Source organism: Hemitrygon akajei, chromosome 29 (genome assembly GCF_048418815.1).
Source record: "Hemitrygon akajei chromosome 29, sHemAka1.3, whole genome shotgun sequence".
Taxonomy (NCBI): Eukaryota; Metazoa; Chordata; class Chondrichthyes; order Myliobatiformes; family Dasyatidae; genus Hemitrygon; species Hemitrygon akajei.
The window spans coordinates 21895295-21916021 of NC_133152.1; the positions used below are offsets into that span (position 1 = coordinate 21895295).

At 48.4% G+C, this 20727-nt stretch overlaps 1 protein-coding gene across 2 annotated transcripts in view; it reads right to left on the minus strand.

The window, feature by feature from the left end:
- Positions 1 to 20727, minus strand: part of LOC140718286 (uncharacterized) — a 135872-nt gene that overhangs the window by 10334 nt on the left and 104811 nt on the right. For both annotated transcript variants that reach the window (XM_073031820.1, XM_073031819.1), the window contains exons 32-34: positions 10949 to 11098; positions 9069 to 9269; positions 4361 to 4492 (exon numbers count right to left, since the gene is read on the minus strand). In XM_073031820.1, coding sequence (XP_072887921.1) covers positions 4361 to 4492; positions 9069 to 9269; positions 10949 to 11098 — 483 coding nt within the window. The remainder of the gene's footprint in view (positions 1 to 4360; positions 4493 to 9068; positions 9270 to 10948; positions 11099 to 20727) is intronic.

A 20727-nucleotide genomic window follows, 5' to 3' on the forward strand; every position in this document is an offset into this window, starting at 1 on the left:
TAGACTCAGCAAGATAAAATAAACATTTTACGTTGAACTTTTTAGAAACCTTACAGGCACAGTGGCTCAGCTCACTCCGACCCAGGTTCAGCCCTGATCTCTGGCGCTGTCTACGTGGAGTTTGCACGCTCAGCCTATGACCATGGGTGCCCCAGTTTTCCCTCACTTCCTAAATGCATATGCTGACGTTGGTGTACAGGATGGTAGAATTAATATGAGTGTGGGTGAATATATTGGAGTCGAGCGGATCTGGTCTGAGAGCCGGCGCAGATGATGGTCCGGATAACACTTCCTATATCATATAGAAAGATGGAAATAAAGTACGTGATGTTACAAGTCAAAATTGATTGTGTAGGGTAATGTGTGAAGTATACGATCTGGGAGCTGACACTGCAGCTGTAGAAAACGTTGTTTAGGCTGTATTTGGAGGATTGGGTGGTACTCTGGCCACCATACCACAGGAAGGAGGTGGTTGCAATAGACAGAGTATAGAAGAGCTTTGCTAGCCTCTTGCCTGAATGCAGCACTTATAAGGATGGAGGTGGAAATCTGGAACTAATTGCCAGAGGATGTGGAAGGGGCAGGTACAATTACACAATTTAAAAGGCACTTAGACATGAAAGGCAGAGAGGAATATGCAGGCAAATGGCATCACAGTGCACATAGGTATTTCAGTCAGCTGAAAGGCCCTGATTTTGTGCTGTATAATTCTGTAGTAGAGTATTAATAACAATGTAATGTATTTATAAATCATGCTTATCAGCTTATTCTCACTTCTCTTCTAATATTGTTTATCTGTGAACTTGTGATGCTACTGTGACACCGTAATTTCCTCTGGGAGCTTACAGCTTGGGCAACTGCCGGTCTTCCATAAAAAAAACCTTGCCCAGGCCTGCGCCCTGGAAACTTTCCAAGGCGCAAATCCATGGTCTATCGAGACTAACGGAGGCCTACAATTTCCTCCGGGATCAATAAAGTATCTATCTCTCTATCCAGTATCCGTGCATCGTAATTGTTTTTTTGAAGTGCCTCAAAACCTTCAAAGCCCGGCAATGAGGAAAGACTGCCGTAATAAGGGATGGGTGAAGAGTCGTGTAATAAGTGATTTTCTCTGGGAGCAGGGCTGTTCCTGTGGGCAGGCTAAGGTGCTGCTTCATTAATCGTTTTCTAAAATACAGTTACAGGTCGCAAAACCTGATTTGAGTTGGATGTAATCTGCCCTTGTCAATCATAGTCATCAGCGCCGGCTCAGCCAATTCAAGAAAATCAGTGGATTCAAAGATTCATATATTATCCAAGCATGTATAAATTATGCAACCTTGAGGTTTGTCTGCTTACAGGCAGCCGCAAAGCAAGAAACCAGAAAGAACACAATTTTTAAAAAAAGACCAACACCCAATGCACAGAGAACGAGGAAAAAGAAACACAAATCACGCGAACAATAAAAATGAGCGACAGCATTCCGAACCAAATTGAGTGCCTAGACCCGAATCCTGGAGCAGCTAAGCCTCTTTCCTATGGCTTTCAGTGCTTTGAGTAACCAGGGCTCGTCAGCACATCGTCAATGGAACTGTCAGTTGCTTACAGCAACAACACTCCAGGTTTAAGGTTCACCATCAGGGAATAAACTGGACCAGAGTCAGTTATTCACTTAGCAAGGCAGGTGTAGCCTGGTAGCCAAGACGTAAGCTCAGTGAGCACTCAATGGATAAAGCAGATAGTCTTTATAGACAATAGGAACCTTATTCTTAGGGTAATTCCGCTCTGTGGACGGTGTGCTTAAATTAACTCCGCTTCAGTTATTATTTTCCAGATGTATCAGTTTGTCTTGCACCAAAGTTGCATATTGCCATTAATACTTAAGGATGGAGGTTGGATTTAGCTGAGCCAGTTACAATGGCACCGAACCTGACCTACTCCACACATCTGGATGAAATAACGCTCGTGCATTACTTCTCCACTTGGCAGGCGCCCAGCGTCACTCTCCAGAGATTGCTGACTCCAGACACAACTTCCTTAGAGGCTCAAGTGAATGAACCTTCACCTCCTCAGCTCACTCATGGAATCACATAACAGCCTTCTCACTTTTCTTTCAAGAAGTCTAGTAAACCCTCGCTAGAAGGCTGCAAGTAGACTCACACATTGTTGTGGAAATCCTAAGGTACCGTGTCCACTCATTGACCAGAGAGGCTACTCCCCGTTCATTCTTAACATTAACAACAAGTTAGAATGGAGAACTCATGTAATTGTAATGACATTCATGCTGTTTTTATAGGTACTTAGCATCTTCTGGGATATGGAGCCAAAAGTCAGCTAGACTTCTGCCATCTGGCTGTTATCCAGTGACTCCCGATGGTAAATACCTGTGCTCGGGTGTTGTTTGAGGATAGCATTGGGTTTGGTTGTGTGCTCTTCCTACACCACTCCTTGCTTGGCTCAGAATGAAGTCCAATTGTTTGTGGAGAGCTTCCAACAGAGGAAAGGCAGTTCCTTATACTGACTGATGTGCTTGGAACTGAACCCAGACCCAGCTCAACGTCTCCAGGAAAGCAGGGGACAGGAATGAGCTGGGTTGGGTAGACGTTGACGGAAAGGTTAACCTTGGCTGACAAAGGCACGAAGGAGGTTAAGGACGGTCACAGTGACGTCTCTTAACTGGAAATGCTCACATCAGCATCGACTGGCAGCCAGTAGTGTCAAATGAAGATAAATCAGATTGGGGCTCAGCTCTCTTTGTGTCAGTGTTCTCCTTGTGTCTTGCTTTGTTCATAGAATAAAAGGCCATAAAGATGGAGACCATTTGGTCCATTGCAGTTGTACTGGAAAGGAGCTATCCACACAAATCCCACTATCCAGCTCTCATTCCATAGTCCGACAGCTTTTGCAACCTGCTCTTTTAAAATGCTATAAAGGCTTCTGCTTCAATCACTTTCTTTTTTGCAGCAAATTCCAGAGCTCCACCACATCCCTCGTCTCTTCCCCAATCCTTTCATCTTTCACTTTATATCTGCACCCTGTTGTTAGTGGAACAAAAAACACAACACTGGAAGAACTAACTTCACATCAAGCAGCAGCTACAGAGGCAAAAGGTGTAAACCAACATTGACACCCCAGAACTGAAAGGATTGTTACTTGCAACAGTTACTTGTATATTGTGTTGTATAGAATTTTATATATTATATATATTTGTTGTGTTTCTAAAAATTGTGTTATTTATGCTTACTGTTTCTAATGGTGCATTGGGTTGGGAGTAACTATCATTTTGTTCTCCTTTACTCTTGTGTACGGAAGAATGACAATGAACAATGTTGAACCTTGACGAGGAAAGATTGCCAGTGTATGGCAGTGGAGGGGGGAAAGGGGAAGGAGGTGCAATAGAGGTTGTGGGTGAAGGGAGGGACAGGCTAGGGACTGTGTGATGGACAGGGGGAGGAGATGGGAAGAGGTGAACAAAGGGAGGAGAAACACCAGGAGATCTGCAGATGCTGGAAATTCAAGCAACACACACAAAATGCTGGTGGAACGCAGCAGGCCAGACAGCATCTATAGGAACATGTACAGTCGACGTTTCGGGCCGAGACCCTTCGTCAGGACTAACTGAAAGAAGAGCTAGTGAGAGGTTTGAAAGTGGGAGGGGGAGGGGGAGTTTGAAAGGGTGAGTGTAAGTGTGAGTGTGGAAGGCGAGAGCACCAGGGACGTAGGCTACCTGGAACAGGAAAATTCAATGTTCAATGCCCTAACCCGAATGCTAAAACTGACGGAGACTGACTTTACGCACAAAATTATACGCAAACCTCCGTCACGTGGCACTTTTTTCTGTATACATTACACTGCCTTTACAGGCAATAGTTCAAAGTTTATTCCCTCTGCTTTTTATTCAGCGTCCACAGACTTTGTTAGTTGCTGTACGACGGGTGATTGATTAAGTTCGTGGCCTAAGGTAGAAGGAGATGAGTTATACAGCTCTCGTTACATGCACATGCAGTTTAACACTTTGTGAGTGATTATGCAGAAAGTTCGAAGTTAATAACTCATCTCCTTCTACCTTAGGCCGCGAACTTATCAATCACCCCGATGAGTTATTAACTTCAAACTTTCTGCATAATCACTCAAAGAGTTGAACTGCACGTGCATGTAACGAGAGCTGTATAACTCATCGCCTTCTACCTTAGGCCATTAACTTATCAATCACCCCTCGTAATAGTCTGCTTGCTGTAGTTCATACTCCCTGCTCCCCTGCCTCATCGCTGGCCATATATCTTTATATTTACTGCGGACCTGTGCTCTTGCCCAGCCCACTGTATTTTGGGTCCACGTAACCATAGCTCCATCTACTCAGCACCTACCAGTTGCCCCTTACCTGAAGCTGCTGGGTCTGTCTTTGGGCTTCCACGAGCTCTTGCTCTACCGTTGTGAGGGAGTGGTCCAGGCGACCCTTCTCCGCGGACACACGCAGGGTATCTTCCTCCGACCGCAGCCGCTCCCGCTCCACCTGCAGTCAGCGAGAGGAAACGCTTTCACTGACATTCAAGGCCATGAATGGTGAGATGAGATGAAACGGCACATGGCAATATACCATCACCAAAGACCTATTAAAACAGAGCTAGTAAATTCAACGGCAACCATCGAAACAGAACCGACTCAATACGTTTATTTGCTTGTCTGTCTGTCTGTTTATTTATTTATAGGTCTTTCCAGCCCTTCGAGCCTCGCTGCCCAGAAATCCCCCGATTTAATCCTAGCCTAATCCTGGGAGAATTTACAATGACCAAAGAGTCTCCCAACCAGTGCGTCTTTGGACTGTGGGGAAAACTGGAGCACCCAGAGGAACGGGGAGAATGTACAACCTCATCGCGACATGGATAGACGTATCGGAAGGAATGATATGTCTATCCATGGTCTCCGCTACTGTCGCGATCAGGCCACACTCAGGTTGGAGGAACAAAACCTTATATTCCGTCTGGGTACCCCCCCACAACTTGATGGCATGAACATGTATTTTTCCAACTTCCGGTAATGGCCCCACCACCTGTTTCCCTCTCGCACCTCATCGCCTTGCCTCTCTATCACTCCCTCTGGTGCTGCTCCCCCTTTTCTTTGTTCCATGGCCTTCTGTCTTCTCCTATCAGTCCCCCTTCTCCAGACCTTTCACCAGTCACCTTCCTAACTCCTCACTTCATTCCCAGCACCCCACCCCTCCGTTTTACCTATCACCTTGTGTTCCTCCCTCCCCTCCTCCCACCTCTTAACTCTACTCCTCATCTTTTTTCCTCCAGTCCTACTGAAGGGTCTCGGCCCGAGACATCGACTGTACTCTTTTCCATCGATGCTGCCTGGCCTGTTGAGCTCCCCCAGCATTTTGTGTGTGTTGCTTCACCTCATCACTGCCTTAAATGTGAGACCTGTTATTTTTAAAAAAGTAATCCCTAGTTCTAGGTTCTCCCACATCCTCTCTGTATCCACCCTGTCAGGACACAGGTTCAATGTTTCAAATACGTCCCCTCTTGCTTTTCTAAACTTCAGTACAAGCCTGGTCTGTTTAACCTTTTTTTAGAATGCAACCCACCCATTCCTGTTTAATCAGAGCTGTTGCCAAGGACCCATATTCAAAGCTGAACATAGTACCCTTGAAAACATATATTCAGTGGCCACTTTATTAGGTACAGGATAAAGCAACTGCTGAGCGTACCTCTGTACGTTCACGGTCTTGTATTGCTGTGGCCCATCCACTTCGTGGTTCGACATGTTCTACATTCAGAGATGCTCTTCTGCACACCACTGCTCTAACGTGTAGTTATGTGTGTTCCTGCCGCCCTCCTGTCAGCTGAAAGCAGCCTGGCCATTCTCCTCTGACCTCGCTCATTAACAAGACGTTTTCGCCCAGGGGACTGCTGCTCACTGGATGTCTTTTCTTTTTCTTTCTCTGTAAACTCCAGAGACTGCTGTGCGTGAAAATCCCAGGAGATCAGCGGTTTCTGAGGTACTCAAACCACCCCGTCTGGCACCAACGGTGAAAGTCACTTAGATCACATATCTTCCCCCATTCTGATGCTTGGTCTGAACAACAACTGAACCTCTTGACCACGTCTGACTACTCCTATGCTTTGAGTTGCTGCCACGTGATTGGCTGACTAGATACCCGCATTAATGAGCAGGTGTACCTAACGAAGTGGCCACTGAGTGTACAAAGCTTATTTTTTTATTGATTAAGAGATACAGAACGATAATAGGCCCTTCTAGCACAATGAGCCCATGTCACCCATAGACAATCATGTTACCAATTAACCTAATAACCCATATGTCTCTGGAAAGTGGGAGGAAACCAGAGCACCTGGAGGAAACCCACGCATAATGGGGGAGAAGGTGCAAACTCCATCAAACAGCGGCAGAATTAAGATCGAGCCACCAGTGCTGCAATAGCGTTACCCTAACCACTGCACTACCCTGCCACCCGTATACTGCAAAAGACTTTAAGCTAAAGAAAACTTACTTATGCAATCACAAACAAGGAAAAACCTGCCGATGCTGGAAATCCAGGCAACACACACAAAACCGCCGGAGGAACTCAGCAGGCCAGGCAGAATATACGCTGCCTCACCTGCAGAGTTCCTCTAGCATTGTGTGCGTGTGTGTGTGTGTGTGACTTATGCAACGGGTTTTCACGTTGCTGTACCAGCTTAACAGAGGGCTTGCAATGAAATCATAGCAAACTCTTATTGTAAAGTGAGAAGAGAAAGAGAAGGAAATTTTATACAGTGCCTTCCACAGACTCAGATTGGTGCAGAGCAGTTTTAAACCAAATAAGCACTTGTGAAGTGCAGATGGTGTTGTAATACTGAAATCACAATTTGCGCAAAGCAAGATCCTGCGAACAGTGTAACAAGATAGGTCGGTTCTAGGGTTTCTTTTTTTTGGGGGGGGGGGGGGGAGAATTTTGATACAGTACTATGGACTTTCTTGGTCCACCAAGTGGGTAGACAGACAAAAACTCGGTTAAGGACCACAACTGGAATCCATCAGCCCTGACAGCCCAGTGTTCATACAGAACCGCACAGGGCTGCCAGCCAAGAGATTTTGGAGTGAATCATGAAGTATGACTCTCTGGCTCGGGGCTGGCAACTGGGCCACCGCCAACAACTGACAGACCCTTAGTGCCAGCAACAATCACACTGGCCGGATAACCTCACGATGTTCACTGATGGAAAAATGTTTGGCCAGGGCACCGAGGGGGGGTCTCATTGTCCTCCCACTGACGGCAGCAACATGCCAGTTGAAGGGGGAATGTTCTTCAGCAGAGAAAGGGATGGAGAAAGTCGTGAGTGGTACTGCTGATAAAGTAGCTCTCTTCCTTTGTATGGTAATGGAAATCAGACCATGGCCTGGCAAATTCATGGCCTCATCTCCAAGCAAGAAAAAGCCAATGATGATCAGAAAAGACCTCAAACAATGGATCCCAACAGCCTCAGTCAGCCCTCCCTCCAACAACCAGCAAAAGCTTTGCTTTGTTTTTCTTGAACAAATCACTTCAAGATGTTTACTTTGGGCGACATATAATATTTAAATGGATTAAAGGTTGTCCCCCTCCAGCAGTGGCATTGTGTTCAGGATACGATTGACAGGGCCGACCACGTGCCTGCAAATCAGCTCAGAACATTCACACTAACAGAAGGGTGATATTTAAATGGAAACTACCGTTGAAGCATTTCACCACTCTTTGGAATTTTACAACCCAGGAGGACGTTCAGCCCTTCCGATCCACGATGGTCTTCTGAGCCTGTCGATCAGTCTCATTCCCCCAATTATTTCCCTGTCACCCACCCTCTCTCACATCAGACCATATAGGAGCAGTATTACACCATTCGGCCCATCAAGTCTGCTCTGCCATTCCATCATGGCTAATTTACTATCCCTCTCAACCCCATTTTCCTGCCTTCTCCCTGGCATCTTTGACGCCCTGACTAATCAAGAACCTAACCACCTCTGCTTTAAATATACCCAATGACTGGCCCCCACGGCCCCCTGTGGCAATAAATTCCTCGGATTCATCACTCTCTGGGTAAAGAAATTCCTCCTCAACTTTGTTTTAAAGGGACATCCCTCTATTCTGAGGCTGTGCCCTCTGGTCCTTGACTCCCCCCACTACAGGAAACATCCACTTCATGTCCACGTAACTGTGCTCCCCTCAATCGCAGGACTCTGCAGAGAGTGGTGAGGACAGCCCAGCGCATCTGTAGATGTGAACTTTCCACTATTCAGGACGTTTACAGAGACAGGTGCGTAAAAAGGGCCCGAAGGATCACTGGGGACCCAAGTCACCCCAACCACAAACTGTTCCAGCTGCTACCATCCGGGAAACGGTACCGCAGCATAAAAGCCAGGACCAACAGGCTCCGGGACAGCTTCTTCCACCAGGCCATCAGACTGATTAATTCATGCTGATACAATTGTATTTCTATGTTATACTGACTGTCCTGTTGTACATTACAAATTACTATAAATTGTATATTGCACATTTAGACAGAGATGTAACATAAAGATTTTATTCCTCATTTACGTGAAGGATGTAGGTAATAAGGTCGACTCAGCTCGATTCAAACTCTATACAAGCCTTTCAATATTCGATAGGTTTCACTGAGATCCCTCCCCCATTCTTCTAAACCACAGTGAGTACAGACCCAGAGCCATCAAATGCTCCTCATCTTCTAGCCCTTACATTCACCATAATCAACCCCCCCACCCCCACCCGATATTCCTGCAGCCACCTACACGAGGAGTGAGGTACTGCATTCTACTGCAGCAACCAGCATAACTTTCGGATGATGGAGGAACCCAAGAGGCTCCTAGGGAGAACTCTATTCAGCCAGACCCCAAAGTTGGCATCGGAACCCAGGTCAGACAGTTACCTGAACCGGTATTTGCGTATAATTTGCATTTGCCGCCGGACCGCGGTGCAGAACCTTGCGCTGTGTGTCCGGCTTCTCACTTAAAGGAGGCCACCCAGCGTACCCGAGGCGTCAGCCCCCCTGGTTGTCGCCTGGGTTTACGAGGGCACTGTCAAACTGACCCACCTTGTCCAATGTCTTCTTCAGGGCCGCTTTATCCTTCTCCAGCCGGACGGATGACCGCTCCAGCTCCCGCTTCTCGTTCTCCAGCTGGGCCACGGCTCGCTGCAGGACCCCCAGGCGCTCCTGGTAAAGGTGCTTCTCCTCCTGGAGCTTCTGCACGCTCTGCAGCGCCATCTCGTCACTTTCCTGGTGCTGGTGCAGGACCTGGGGGCAACATGGGGAATGGGGGGGCCGTTCGTCACAAACAGAGAGTGAGATACTGCGGGAGGGTGCAATGTTAACCAAATCCCCCTTCTAGGAACCACACCAATCACCGCAGTTTGCTTTTCGCATTAGTAGCGGGATACACTGAAAAGCCTGCTCAGACAGATCAATTCATTACTCCACGCATGAAGTTAAATACAAAACAATAACAACGCAGGATAAAGTGAAACAGGTACAGAGAGAGTGCAGTGCGGGTAAACCATGAGGTACGAGATCATAATGAGGAAGATTATGCCTCTTTATATCATCTTTATGTTAAGTGAGTATGCCTGGACGCTTTCGATGGTCTTTGCGATTTGGAGTTTGGTCTGTGTTTGTTGCTTGCTTTTTTCCTTGCTGTTTGTGCAATTTGTTCTTTTTGTGTGAATTGGTGGGGTTTGATGTTTTTCTTTAAACTGGTTTCACGGCGTTTCTTTGTTTTGTGGCTGTCTGTGGGAAGTCAAATCTCAGGGTTGTACACTGCATACAGACTTTAATAATAAATGTACTTTGTGAAGTCAAGAGTCCATCTTATCGTACTAGGGAAGCATACAATAGTCTCATTACAGTGGGGTAGAAGTCGTCCTTGAGCCTGGTGATATATGCTTTAGGACTTTTGCTTCTTCTGCCCAGTGGAAGAGGGGGAGAAGAGATCATATCTGGGCTGGGTGGTGTCTTTGGTTCACTGAAGCAGTGAAAAGTGCAGGTAGAGTTTATGGAGGGGAGGCTGGTTTCTGCGATGTGCCAAGCCGTGACTAGACCAGCTGCCGTATCAAGCCGTGACGCACCCAGATAGGATGCCCTCGATAGGTGTCAGGAAAGATTGGTACGGGTTGGGTGGATTCGCATCCTGGCTCACTTGGCTCTCCAGAGAAATGAACTTTGCCCCTTCCCTTGCTATGTATGACCCAGAGCGGCCACTGCACTGGGTTGGAAAACGCTGTAATCTCAGTCAGCTCCATCATGGGCATGAACCCCCCCTCAGCATCGAGGACATCTTCAAATGCTGATTCCTCAAGAAGGTGGCATCCATTGTTAAGGACCCCATCACCCAGGCCATGCCCACTTCTCACTGCTACCAGCAAGGGGGAGGTTCAGGAGCCTGGAGACACACACTCAATATTTTAGGAGCAGCTTCTCCTTCTCCGCCATCAGATTTCTGAATGGACAATGAACCGATGAACGCTACCTCACTATTTTCTTCTTTTGGCTTTCTTTTAGCACTATTTAGTAAATATATATATTTCTTACTGTAATTTATAGTTTTATTATATGTATTGCAGTGAACTGCTGCTGCAAATCAACAAGTTTCATGACATTTGTCAGTGATATTAAACCTGATTCTGATTCTAGTGGGCCAGCGCTGAAGGAAGTATATTACATCTACCCCTTGTGGCACTTGTAATGGGAGCAGCAACGGGACAGTCTAAAAGTAGGTGTATTTAGCATTTAGTTAAGTTGTACCTGTAAGTGTAAAAAGAACTTTATTTTACGCCTAACCTGTATTTAATACTGGATGTGGAAGCTTCATTGTGGTCATGAAAACCAGACGTACCTTCCGAGACAGGACTGAACGACATATTGGGAAAAACGTCTACCTACCAAAGATGGAGGAGGCAAACAGGGGCTGAAGTTCTCACCTCCTGCTGTTTGCGTAGCTGCCTTTCAAGCTCTGCCCGCTGCAGCTCCATGTCCTGCAGCTCGTTCTGCAGGCCCTGCACCCTGTCAGACAGCGACGAGTTCTGCTTCTTCGTCTCGATGACCGCCTGACGCGCCGCCTCCAGACGCTCCTGCAACCCCGGAGAGAAAGCAGATTTCAACTCGGCTCCAGTCCAACCCAAGCCAACTGGAAATAAACCAGGCGCCTGCGCCCCAGATACCCTTCCCGAACCCCTTACACTTTGCAGGAAACCCCCGATATATTTCAGCCCTTTGCTCCTCTTTTGATTGGTGGCAAGAGGGCTTCGTAGACAGGCCACCTCTGGTTCCCCACACCAAAAAAAAATCATCCTGGATGGAGGCATCAGCACATTACCAGGCCCCTGAAAGATGATCAGGAGATCTATTGCTTCTCCTACCAACAAATCCAGCAGAAGGTCACCTCAGTGCTCGAACAAACTACCTGTACATTTTTAAAGAACTGAGGGTTATCAGTCCTACAGGTCCAAGATTCCTGAAGTCGCGGTGCTTAAGAAGCTTTTTTGATAGGAACATTAATATCCGAGGAATGGAGGGATATAGATCATGTACTTCACGTTTGGCACAGATATTGTTGGCCCGATCCTGTATTGAACTGTTCTTTGTTAAGAATGGAAAACACTGGCAATTCTCAACATGTCAGGCATATCTGTGGAAAAAGACTTCAGTTTCCAAGTCAATAAATACTTCTGACGAAAGGTCCCTGACCTGAAGCGTTAGTACTATTGCTCTCTCTAATTAAGCCTGAGGAAACTGGTTTCAATATTTAATTCCAATTCTTATAAAAACCTTCCTTTCCCCATTCACAGTTCTCTCTCCAATCTATTAAAAGGGTCTGAGTTATTCCCCTCTGTGAGTGTAGAGAAAGTACGTGTTTCAGCCCCGTCAATGTCAAAGCTGTGAAGTTAGTTGCTACAACCTCCAACGTCCTTTCACAGGAAAGGAACCCAAGTGACCTCTTTCACGCCCTAAGCTTCCCCCTTTGATCTCGGATGTATCGATTTTAATCCTGATTTCCCATGAGCTGCAAGGGATGCCCTCGGTCACTTTGGAGTGTGCAACGACATCCAGCAAACAGGAAGTGTGGGAGCACGTTAAAAAACTAGAGCCACAGCTACTGTCTTCATTCATGGTTAACGAGTAAGCTTTGACCCCTGAGGCCACCACAGATGACAGAACCTCCAAAGGGCAAGAGGCACGATGAACCTAGGAGACCTGCAGGAGACACTTTTGAAGATGGAAAAATAGAAGTATGATTATCTCGCTGGGGCTTGATATATCAAGCTTAGTTAAATTTAAACAACTTTAAATGTAAGCTATTCTATAGACAGGTCACACATCAACCTGTGGCGGCTCAGAGTTTGCAGGAATAATGTTTAAAATTGAGAAAATGACCGAGTGAAAATGACTGACTTAAACTTTTTTGAAGCAATATAAACTTAAAAGGACAGTCTCAAAATTCCACTTTCGACACTGAAAGACTGAAACACAGACCCTCAACTGCACACAGCGAGGGCACTAACTCAGAACTTTTGTGACAGGGTGCAGAGAGAGCTGCGAATGGGGAAAGGCAGACTGCAGGGCGAACTGAACATAGAATTCTAGAGCTCGCACTGAGGAGGATTTGATCTGAGTCGGCTGCTCTGGAACGACAAGCACCCCGTGCCCTGTGTAGTGCTATTTTTTCCACATCCTGACTAACACACTGAGGACTCAATATCCAGCACATCGCTGGAGGGAGAATCTGTCTCATTAAGTTCTGCCATCATTTTAGGGATAACGTTTACTGTCTACAGCGTGCACAAAGATGGAGCTTCAGGGAGAGGGGTCAGGAAGGTGAGGTAATAGGGAGAGAGCCAAGGTGTGGACAGAGTAATTTAGGAAGGGAGAGCTCGGGGGAGTGTGAGTTCAGGACAGAGCTCTGAGAGGGGCAACTCAGTAACTAGAGTTGAGGATCTACCAGTGGCCTGAGAACTACAATCTCAAGCGGTTAATAGACGCATGAAACAATTACTGACGTCTCCAAGGCTGGTTCTGGAGCTGTAGCCTTTGCCGTCCATGCAGTGACTCTGATCGCACGGGACATTTCTTGGCAGGGCGGTCACAACTTTGTACGGCTGCCCGCAGGAGGTGGGTGATCCTGGCACTGGTGGAGTGTTTACACCGTGTCAGGGAATGCTGTCGGCGTGCCAGACAGTTGACACCGGGCGAGGAGCCAAGGCTTGGAAAGAGTCGTGGCTGTACAGTGAGCTCACTTGAAGCATGTTAGGCTCATTATCATTAGAGTCTGACTTGACAGCACAGTCCGCTGGGCTCAGAACAGCAACCCAGTCAAGAGAAGCAGACTAAATATTCACAATTGTCAGAATTTCAGTGTAATCACTTCAGTCTAAAGAACTGAAGTGGAAAAAGCTTGTCAGCTATCTCAGTGAAGAGCAGGATCCAAATAAGACTGTGAAGACCCAAAATGAGACTCTTCCCTTTGACCGGTCGGCTAGTTCTGTCCAAGAAGCGTTGCTGGACAAAATGATGGAAAGGATCCCACTGCCAGTCAGTACCCAGTAACCTGCAGGACTGGGGAGGTGCAGGGGGTGCCCTCCTCAGCCAAACAGTCCGTGATTATACGTTAAAGCTGGAAACCAAGCTGAGGGCAGAGAAACCAAGTGTGGTACCTGTGAAAAATGTATCCCAGTAAGGCAAAGCCCCTCCAGGAACGGAGGACGAGCACAGAGAAAGAATAAAACTTCAGCAAAATTGGAGAAGAGGCAGGCTGAAATGGGGAAGCCGGATCAGTGTGAGCTCCCTTCTCGCTTGTAGGGTTGTTCGCTGAGTCCGAGGTTAGCTCGCAACCATTTCATCACCAGTCAAGGTGACATCATCAACGCGCAACTGAGGGTTGCTCCTGCCGAGTGCTCGCGTTTGTATTGGTCCGAATCATTCTGATTGGCTGGCTATGGCACTGGACACTAGATTCTGCTGGGTCCCGGCCAACCAGATAGCCGAGGGAGCTCCGCTGGTCTTTGTGAGCACTGGCCCCTCCCACCTCAGCACCGATCCCACAGATGCAAATGTTCGTAAATTGAGTCCCGTTCAATCTGTTAATAGAGTCTTCCGTTGAGAGCGAAGCTCCTCTTGATTTCTGGTTTTGAGCTTCTGCCAGGGTTTTTGTAGCTTTCCAGATGAGCTTGTGTCCCTCTCGGTCCTCGTGTACCGAGATGAGAGACAGGGGACCGTGTCTTCTTCCGGCTAGCTGATGTTCACGTCGTCTCGTGGGTAGTTTTCTCCCCGTCTGTCCTTCACGGTGCGTGGGGCAGTCTCCACATTGGATTTGGTATATTGTGGCTGCTCTCTCTCTGTGGGCTGTTGGATCTTTGTGTCTCGAGGCAAGCGTTCTGATGGAGGTGCTGGGTTTCAGTGCTATCATTTCTCTGTGCGTCTGGGGTTTCCTTCTCTCCTCAACTCAATGCACTGTCACTAATAATAATCTGGTAAGGAAGGCGGGCTCTGTCGTGGGCAAAGTACTGGAGAGTTTAACATCGGTAGCTGAGCGAAGGGCGCTGAGTAGGCTACGGTCAATTATGGATAACTCTGAACATCCTCTACATAGCACCATCCAGAGACAGAGAAGCAGTTTCAGCGACTGGTTACTATCGATGCAATGCTCCTCAGACAGGATGAAGAGGTCAATACTCCCCAATGCCATTAGGCTTTACAATTCTACCGCCAGGACTTAAGAACTTTTTAAAAGCTATTATTAATGCTTTTTGAGATAGTGATTTAGATGCATATCATATTTTTTTACTGAGTTAAGTATTGTATGTAATTAGTTTTGCTACAACAAGTGTATGGGACATTGGAAAAAAGTTGAATTTCCCCATGGGGATGAATAAAGTATCTATCTATCTATCTATCTAAATTAAGCAATAGGAGCAGCCCCTGCAGGTGAACTGCATACCAGCTGTTTCTTATAAATATTGTTGCATCATTTGTGTTTGACATGTTGGCCATCCAAAGACAACAATCTGGCCACTGCCTTCAAGAGATGAACAGCTCTGGAGTAGTTACAGTGCCTTCCCTTCACCATGAGAGTCCGGGGCCAAGGACCGGAGGTGGCCTGTTCCTGGGGTCGGAGGCCTGTGTGTGAGGGGATGGGAGGGTGGCAAAGGGGCTTGTTTCACTGTTGCTGCTGTTTGTGTTCTTGTGATGCAGGTGCCAACATTGTGGGCGTGACATGTTGGTGCCGGACATTGTGGGCGTGACATGTTGGTGCCGGACATTGTGGGCGTGACATGTTGGTGTTGGACACTGTGGGCCTGACATGTTGGTGTTGGACATTGTGGGCGTGACATGTTGGTGTTGGACATTGTGGGCGTGACATGTTGGTGCCGGACATTGTGGGCGTGACATGTTGGTGTTGGACACTGTGGGCCTGACATGTTGGTGCCGGACATTGTGGGCATGACATGTCGGTGTTGGACATTGTGGGCCTGACATGTTGGTGCCGGACATTGTGGGCGTGACATGCTGGTGCCGGACATTGTGGGCCTGACATGTTGGTGTTGGACATTGTGGGCCTGACATGTTGGTGTTGGACATTGTGGGCGTGACATGTTGGTGCCAGACAATGTGGGCGTGACATGTTGGTGTTGGACATTGTGGGCCTGACATGTTGGTGTTGGACACTGTGGGTGTGACATGTTGGTGCCGGACAATGTGGGCGTGACATGTTGGTGTTGGACATTGTGGGCCTGACATGTTGGTGCCGGACATTGTGGGCATGACATGTTGGTGTTGGACATTGTGGGCGTGACATGCTGGTGCCGGACATTGTGGGCCTGACATGTTGGTGCTGGACATTGTGGGTGTGACATGTTGGTGCCGGACATTGTGGGCCTGACATGTTGGTGCTGGACATTGTGGGCGTGACATGTTGGTGCTGGACACTGTGGGCCTGACATGTTGGTGCCGGACATTGTGGGTGTGACATGCTGGTGTTGGACATTGTGGGCCTGACATGCTGGTGTTGGACATTGTGGGCATGACATGTTGGTGTTGGACATTGTGGGCGTGACATGCTGGTGTTGGACATTGTGGGCCTGACATGTTGGTGTTGGACATTGTGGGCGTGACATGTTGGTGTTGGACATTGTGGGCATGACATGTTGGTGCCGGACACTGTGGGCCTGACATGTTGGTGTTGGACATTGTGGGCGTGACATGTTGGTGTTGGACATTGTGGGCCTGACATGTTGGTGCCGGACACTGTGGGCGTGACATGTTGGTGTTGGACATTGTGGGCGTGACATGCTGGTGTTGGACATTGTGGGTGTGACATGTTGGTGTTGGACACTGTGGGTGTGACATGTTGGTGTTGGACATTGTGGGCGTGATATGTTGGTGTTGGACATTGTGGGCGTGATATGTTGGTGTTGGACATTGTGGGTGTGACATGTTGGTGCCGGACACTGTGGGCGTGACATGTTGGTGCCGGACATTGTGGGCGTGACATGTTGGTGCTGGACATTGTGGGCGTGACATGTTGGTGCCGGACATTGGGGGCGTGACATGTTGGTGTTGGACATTGTGGGCGTGACATGTTGGTGTTGGACATTGTGGGCCTGACATGTTGGTGCCGGACATTGTGGGCGTGACATGTTGGTGTTGGACACTGTGGGCGTGACATGTTGGTGTTGGACACTGTGGGTGTGACATGTTGGTGCCGGACATTGTGGGCGTGACATGTTGGTGCCGGACATTGTGGGCCTGACATGTTGGTGCCGGACACTGTGGGCGTGACATGTTGGTGCCGGACATTGTGGGCGTGACATGTTGGTGTTGGACACTGTGGGTGTGACATGTTGGTGCCGGACATTGTGGGCGTGACATGTTGGTGTTGGACACTGTGGGTGTGACATGTTGGTGCCGGACATTGTGGGCCTGACATGCTGGTGTTGGACATTGTGGGCCTGACATGCTGGTGTTGGACACTGTGGGTGTGACATGTTGGTGCCGGACATTGTGGGCGTGACATGTTGGTGCCGGACACTGTGGGCGTGACATGTTGGTGCCGGACATTGTGGGCCTGACATGCTGGTGTTGGACATTGTGGGCCTGACATGCTGGTGTTGGACACTGTGGGTGTGACATGTTGGTGCCGGACATTGTGGGCGTGACATGTTGGTGTTGGACACTGTGGGTGTGACATGTTGGTGCCGGACATTGTGGGCCTGACATGCTGGTGTTGGACATTGTGGGCCTGACATGTTGGTGTTGGACATTGTGGGCGTGACATGTTGGTGCCGGACATTGTGGGCGTGACATGTTGGTGTTGGACATTGTGGGCCTGACATGTTGGTGCCGGACATTGTGGGCATGACATGCTGGTGTTGGACACTGTGGGCCTGACATGTTGGTGCCGGACATTGTGGGCATGACATGTCGGTGTTGGACATTGTGGGCGTGACATGTCGGTGTTGGACATTGTGGGCGTGACATGTTGGTGTTGGACACTGTGGGTGTGACATGTTGGTGCCGGACATTGTGGGCGTGACATGCTGGTGCCGGACATTGTGGGCCTGACATGCTGGTGTTGGACATTGTGGGCGTGACATGTTGGTGCCGGACATTGTGGGCATGACATGCTGGTGTTGGACACTGTGGGCCTGACATGTTGGTGTTGGACATTGTGGGCGTGACATGTTGGTGTTGGACATTGTGGGCGTGACATGTTGGTGTTGGACATTGTGGGCCTGACATGTTGGTGCCGGACATTGTGGGCCTGACATGCTGGTGTTGGACATTGTGGGCCTGACATGTTGGTGTTGGACATTGTGGGCGTGACATGTTGGTGCCAGACAATGTGGGCGTGACATGTTGGTGTTGGACATTGTGGGCCTGACATGTTGGTGTTGGACACTGTGGGTGTGACATGTTGGTGCCGGACAATGTGGGCGTGACATGTTGGTGTTGGACATTGTGGGCCTGACATGTTGGTGCCTGACATTGTGGGCATGACATGTTGGTGTTGGACATTGTGGGCGTGACATGCTGGTGCCGGACATTGTGGGCCTGACATGTTGGTGCTGGACATTGTGGGTGTGACATGTTGGTGCCGGACATTGTGGGCCTGACATGTTGGTGCCGGACATTGTGGGCGTGACATGTTGGTGCTGGACATTGTGGGCGTGACATGTTGGTGCTGGACATTGTGGGCATGACATGTTGGTGCTGGACACTGTGGGCCTGACATGTTGGTGCCGGACATTGTGGGTGTGACATGCTGGTGTTGGACATTGTGGGCCTGACATGCTGGTGTTGGACATTGTGGGCATGACATGTTGGTGTTGGACATTGTGGGCGTGACATGTTGGTGTTGGACATTGTGGGCGTGACATGTTGGTGCCGGACACTGTGGGCCTGACATGTTGGTGTTGGACATTGTGGGCGTGACATGTTGGTGTTGGACATTGTGGGCGTGACATGCTGGTGTTGGACATTGTGGGTGTGACATGTTGGTGTTGGACACTGTGGGTGTGACATGTTGGTGTTGGACATTGTGGGCGTGATATGTTGGTGTTGGACATTGTGGGCGTGATATGTTGGTGTTGGACATTGTGGGTGTGACATGTTGGTGCCGGACACTGTGGGCGTGACATGTTGGTGCCGGACATTGTGGGCGTGACATGTTGGTGCTGGACATTGTGGGCGTGACATGTTGGTGCCGGACATTGGGGGCGTGACATGTTGGTGTTGGACATTGTGGGCGTGACATGTTGGTGTTGGTCATTGTGGGCCTGACATGTTGGTGCCGGACATTGTGGGCGTGACATGTTGGTGTTGGACACTGTGGGCGTGACATGTTGGTGTTGGACACTGTGGGTGTGACATGTTGGTGCCGGACATTGTGGGCGTGACATGTTGGTGTTGGACATTGTGGGTGTGACATGTTGGTGTTGGACACTGTGGGTGTGACATGTTGGTGTTGGACATTGTGGGCGTGATATGTTGGTGTTGGACATTGTGGGCGTGATATGTTGGTGTTGGACACTGTGGGCGTGACATGTTGGTGCCGGACATTGTGGGCGTGACATGTTGGTGTTGGACACTGTGGGTGTGACATGTTGGTGTTGGACATTGTGGGTGTGACATGTTGGTGCCGGACACTGTGGGCGTGACATGTTGGTGCCGGACATTGTGGGCGTGACATGTTGGTGTTGGACACTGTGGGTGTGACATGTTGGTGTTGGACATTGTGGGCGTGACATGTTGGTGTTGGACACTGTGGGCGTGACATGTTGGTGCCGGACATTGTGGGCGTGACATGTTGGTGTTGGACACTGTGGGTGTGACATGTTGGTGTTGGACACTGTGGGCGTGACATGTTGGTGCCGGACATTGTGGGCGTGACATGTTGGTGTTGGACATTGTGGGCGTGACATGTTGGTGCCAGAATGTGCCGCCGCACTTGCAGGCTGCTCCCAGCACATCCCTGGATGTATTGGTTATTAATGCAAATGACATATTTCACTGCATGTTACACGCGATAAATAAATCTGAATTTGAATCTCAAATCTGTATCTTGCCATTATTCAGTGTCCCAGTGTGACTTATTGGTGGAGGTTGGAGGAAATGATGGAAAAATGCTGGTGATTAAGATTAAGATTTTACTCCTGAAGTAGTATGTTCTGCTGGTAGTGTTTGGGTTACCGTTAAAGATAAGGGGTTGCGATGTCCATGCTTAGGAATGTCACGTCATCCAATCAGGGTGGTGGAATTGGGAGAAGGTTCTACAGGACGTTGGACAGAGAGGTTTTGTGATGGGCACCAAGGTGTGTAAAGGTCTTTTCGGCGGGAGATGGAGAGAGAAGATGATTGAGAGAACCGACTGAAGGATTCGATGGAGTCCTAGAGGAGAAATCCTACCAGTGACCAGTGAATCAGAGTTGGCACCGTGAGTACATCGGACATATCAGCTTTTGCAAGATTTGAGCTTAACCTGTGCACATTTGACTGTTTTCATTATGATGGGCCCTTTTGCTTTTTTTCCTTTTTTTTCTTTAATAATAGTTTGGCTAAGATAAACCAAAGTTTGAATAAACTGTGGACAACCTTGACAGTGCTGGAAGTATTCAATCAACCAGCCTGCTCCTTCTTCTAAGAGAAGAGTTTATATGTATGTGCATACGGGCATGTATGATCATTTGACCTGGGGTGTGGCATGGTAACATAGCAGTTAGCATAACGCTTTACAGTGCCAGTGACCCAGGTTCAATTCCCACCACTGGTTATAAGAGTGTGTACGTTCTCCACGTGACCGTGTGGGTTTCCATTCAGCCGTCCAGTTTAGGATCATTTGCCCTGCAGCAGAATGAAGTTGGGACCGATCAGACGCCTCCCTGATGGTATCCGTCATGGACGTGAATCGGCTTGTACTTCTCAGCATTGAGTTTTCCACTAATTCTGACCAGATCACCAACTCCATTTGCAGAAATGCAGATCCAAACCTGTAGGGAACCTCGGCCGTGCTTCATTTTTGGCTGCAGACACTCATCCATGTAGCACTCTCTGGTTTTTCTAGGGACAAATTTTGACTCTCGTCAATCCAGAGCGCTTTGCTGTCATTGTTCACCACTCCAGTCCTTGGGTTTTTGTGTATTGTTGAGTCTCTTGGCTTTGCTTCCATTTCAGAGCAACTCTTCCATGAAGACCACTTCTGAGAAGA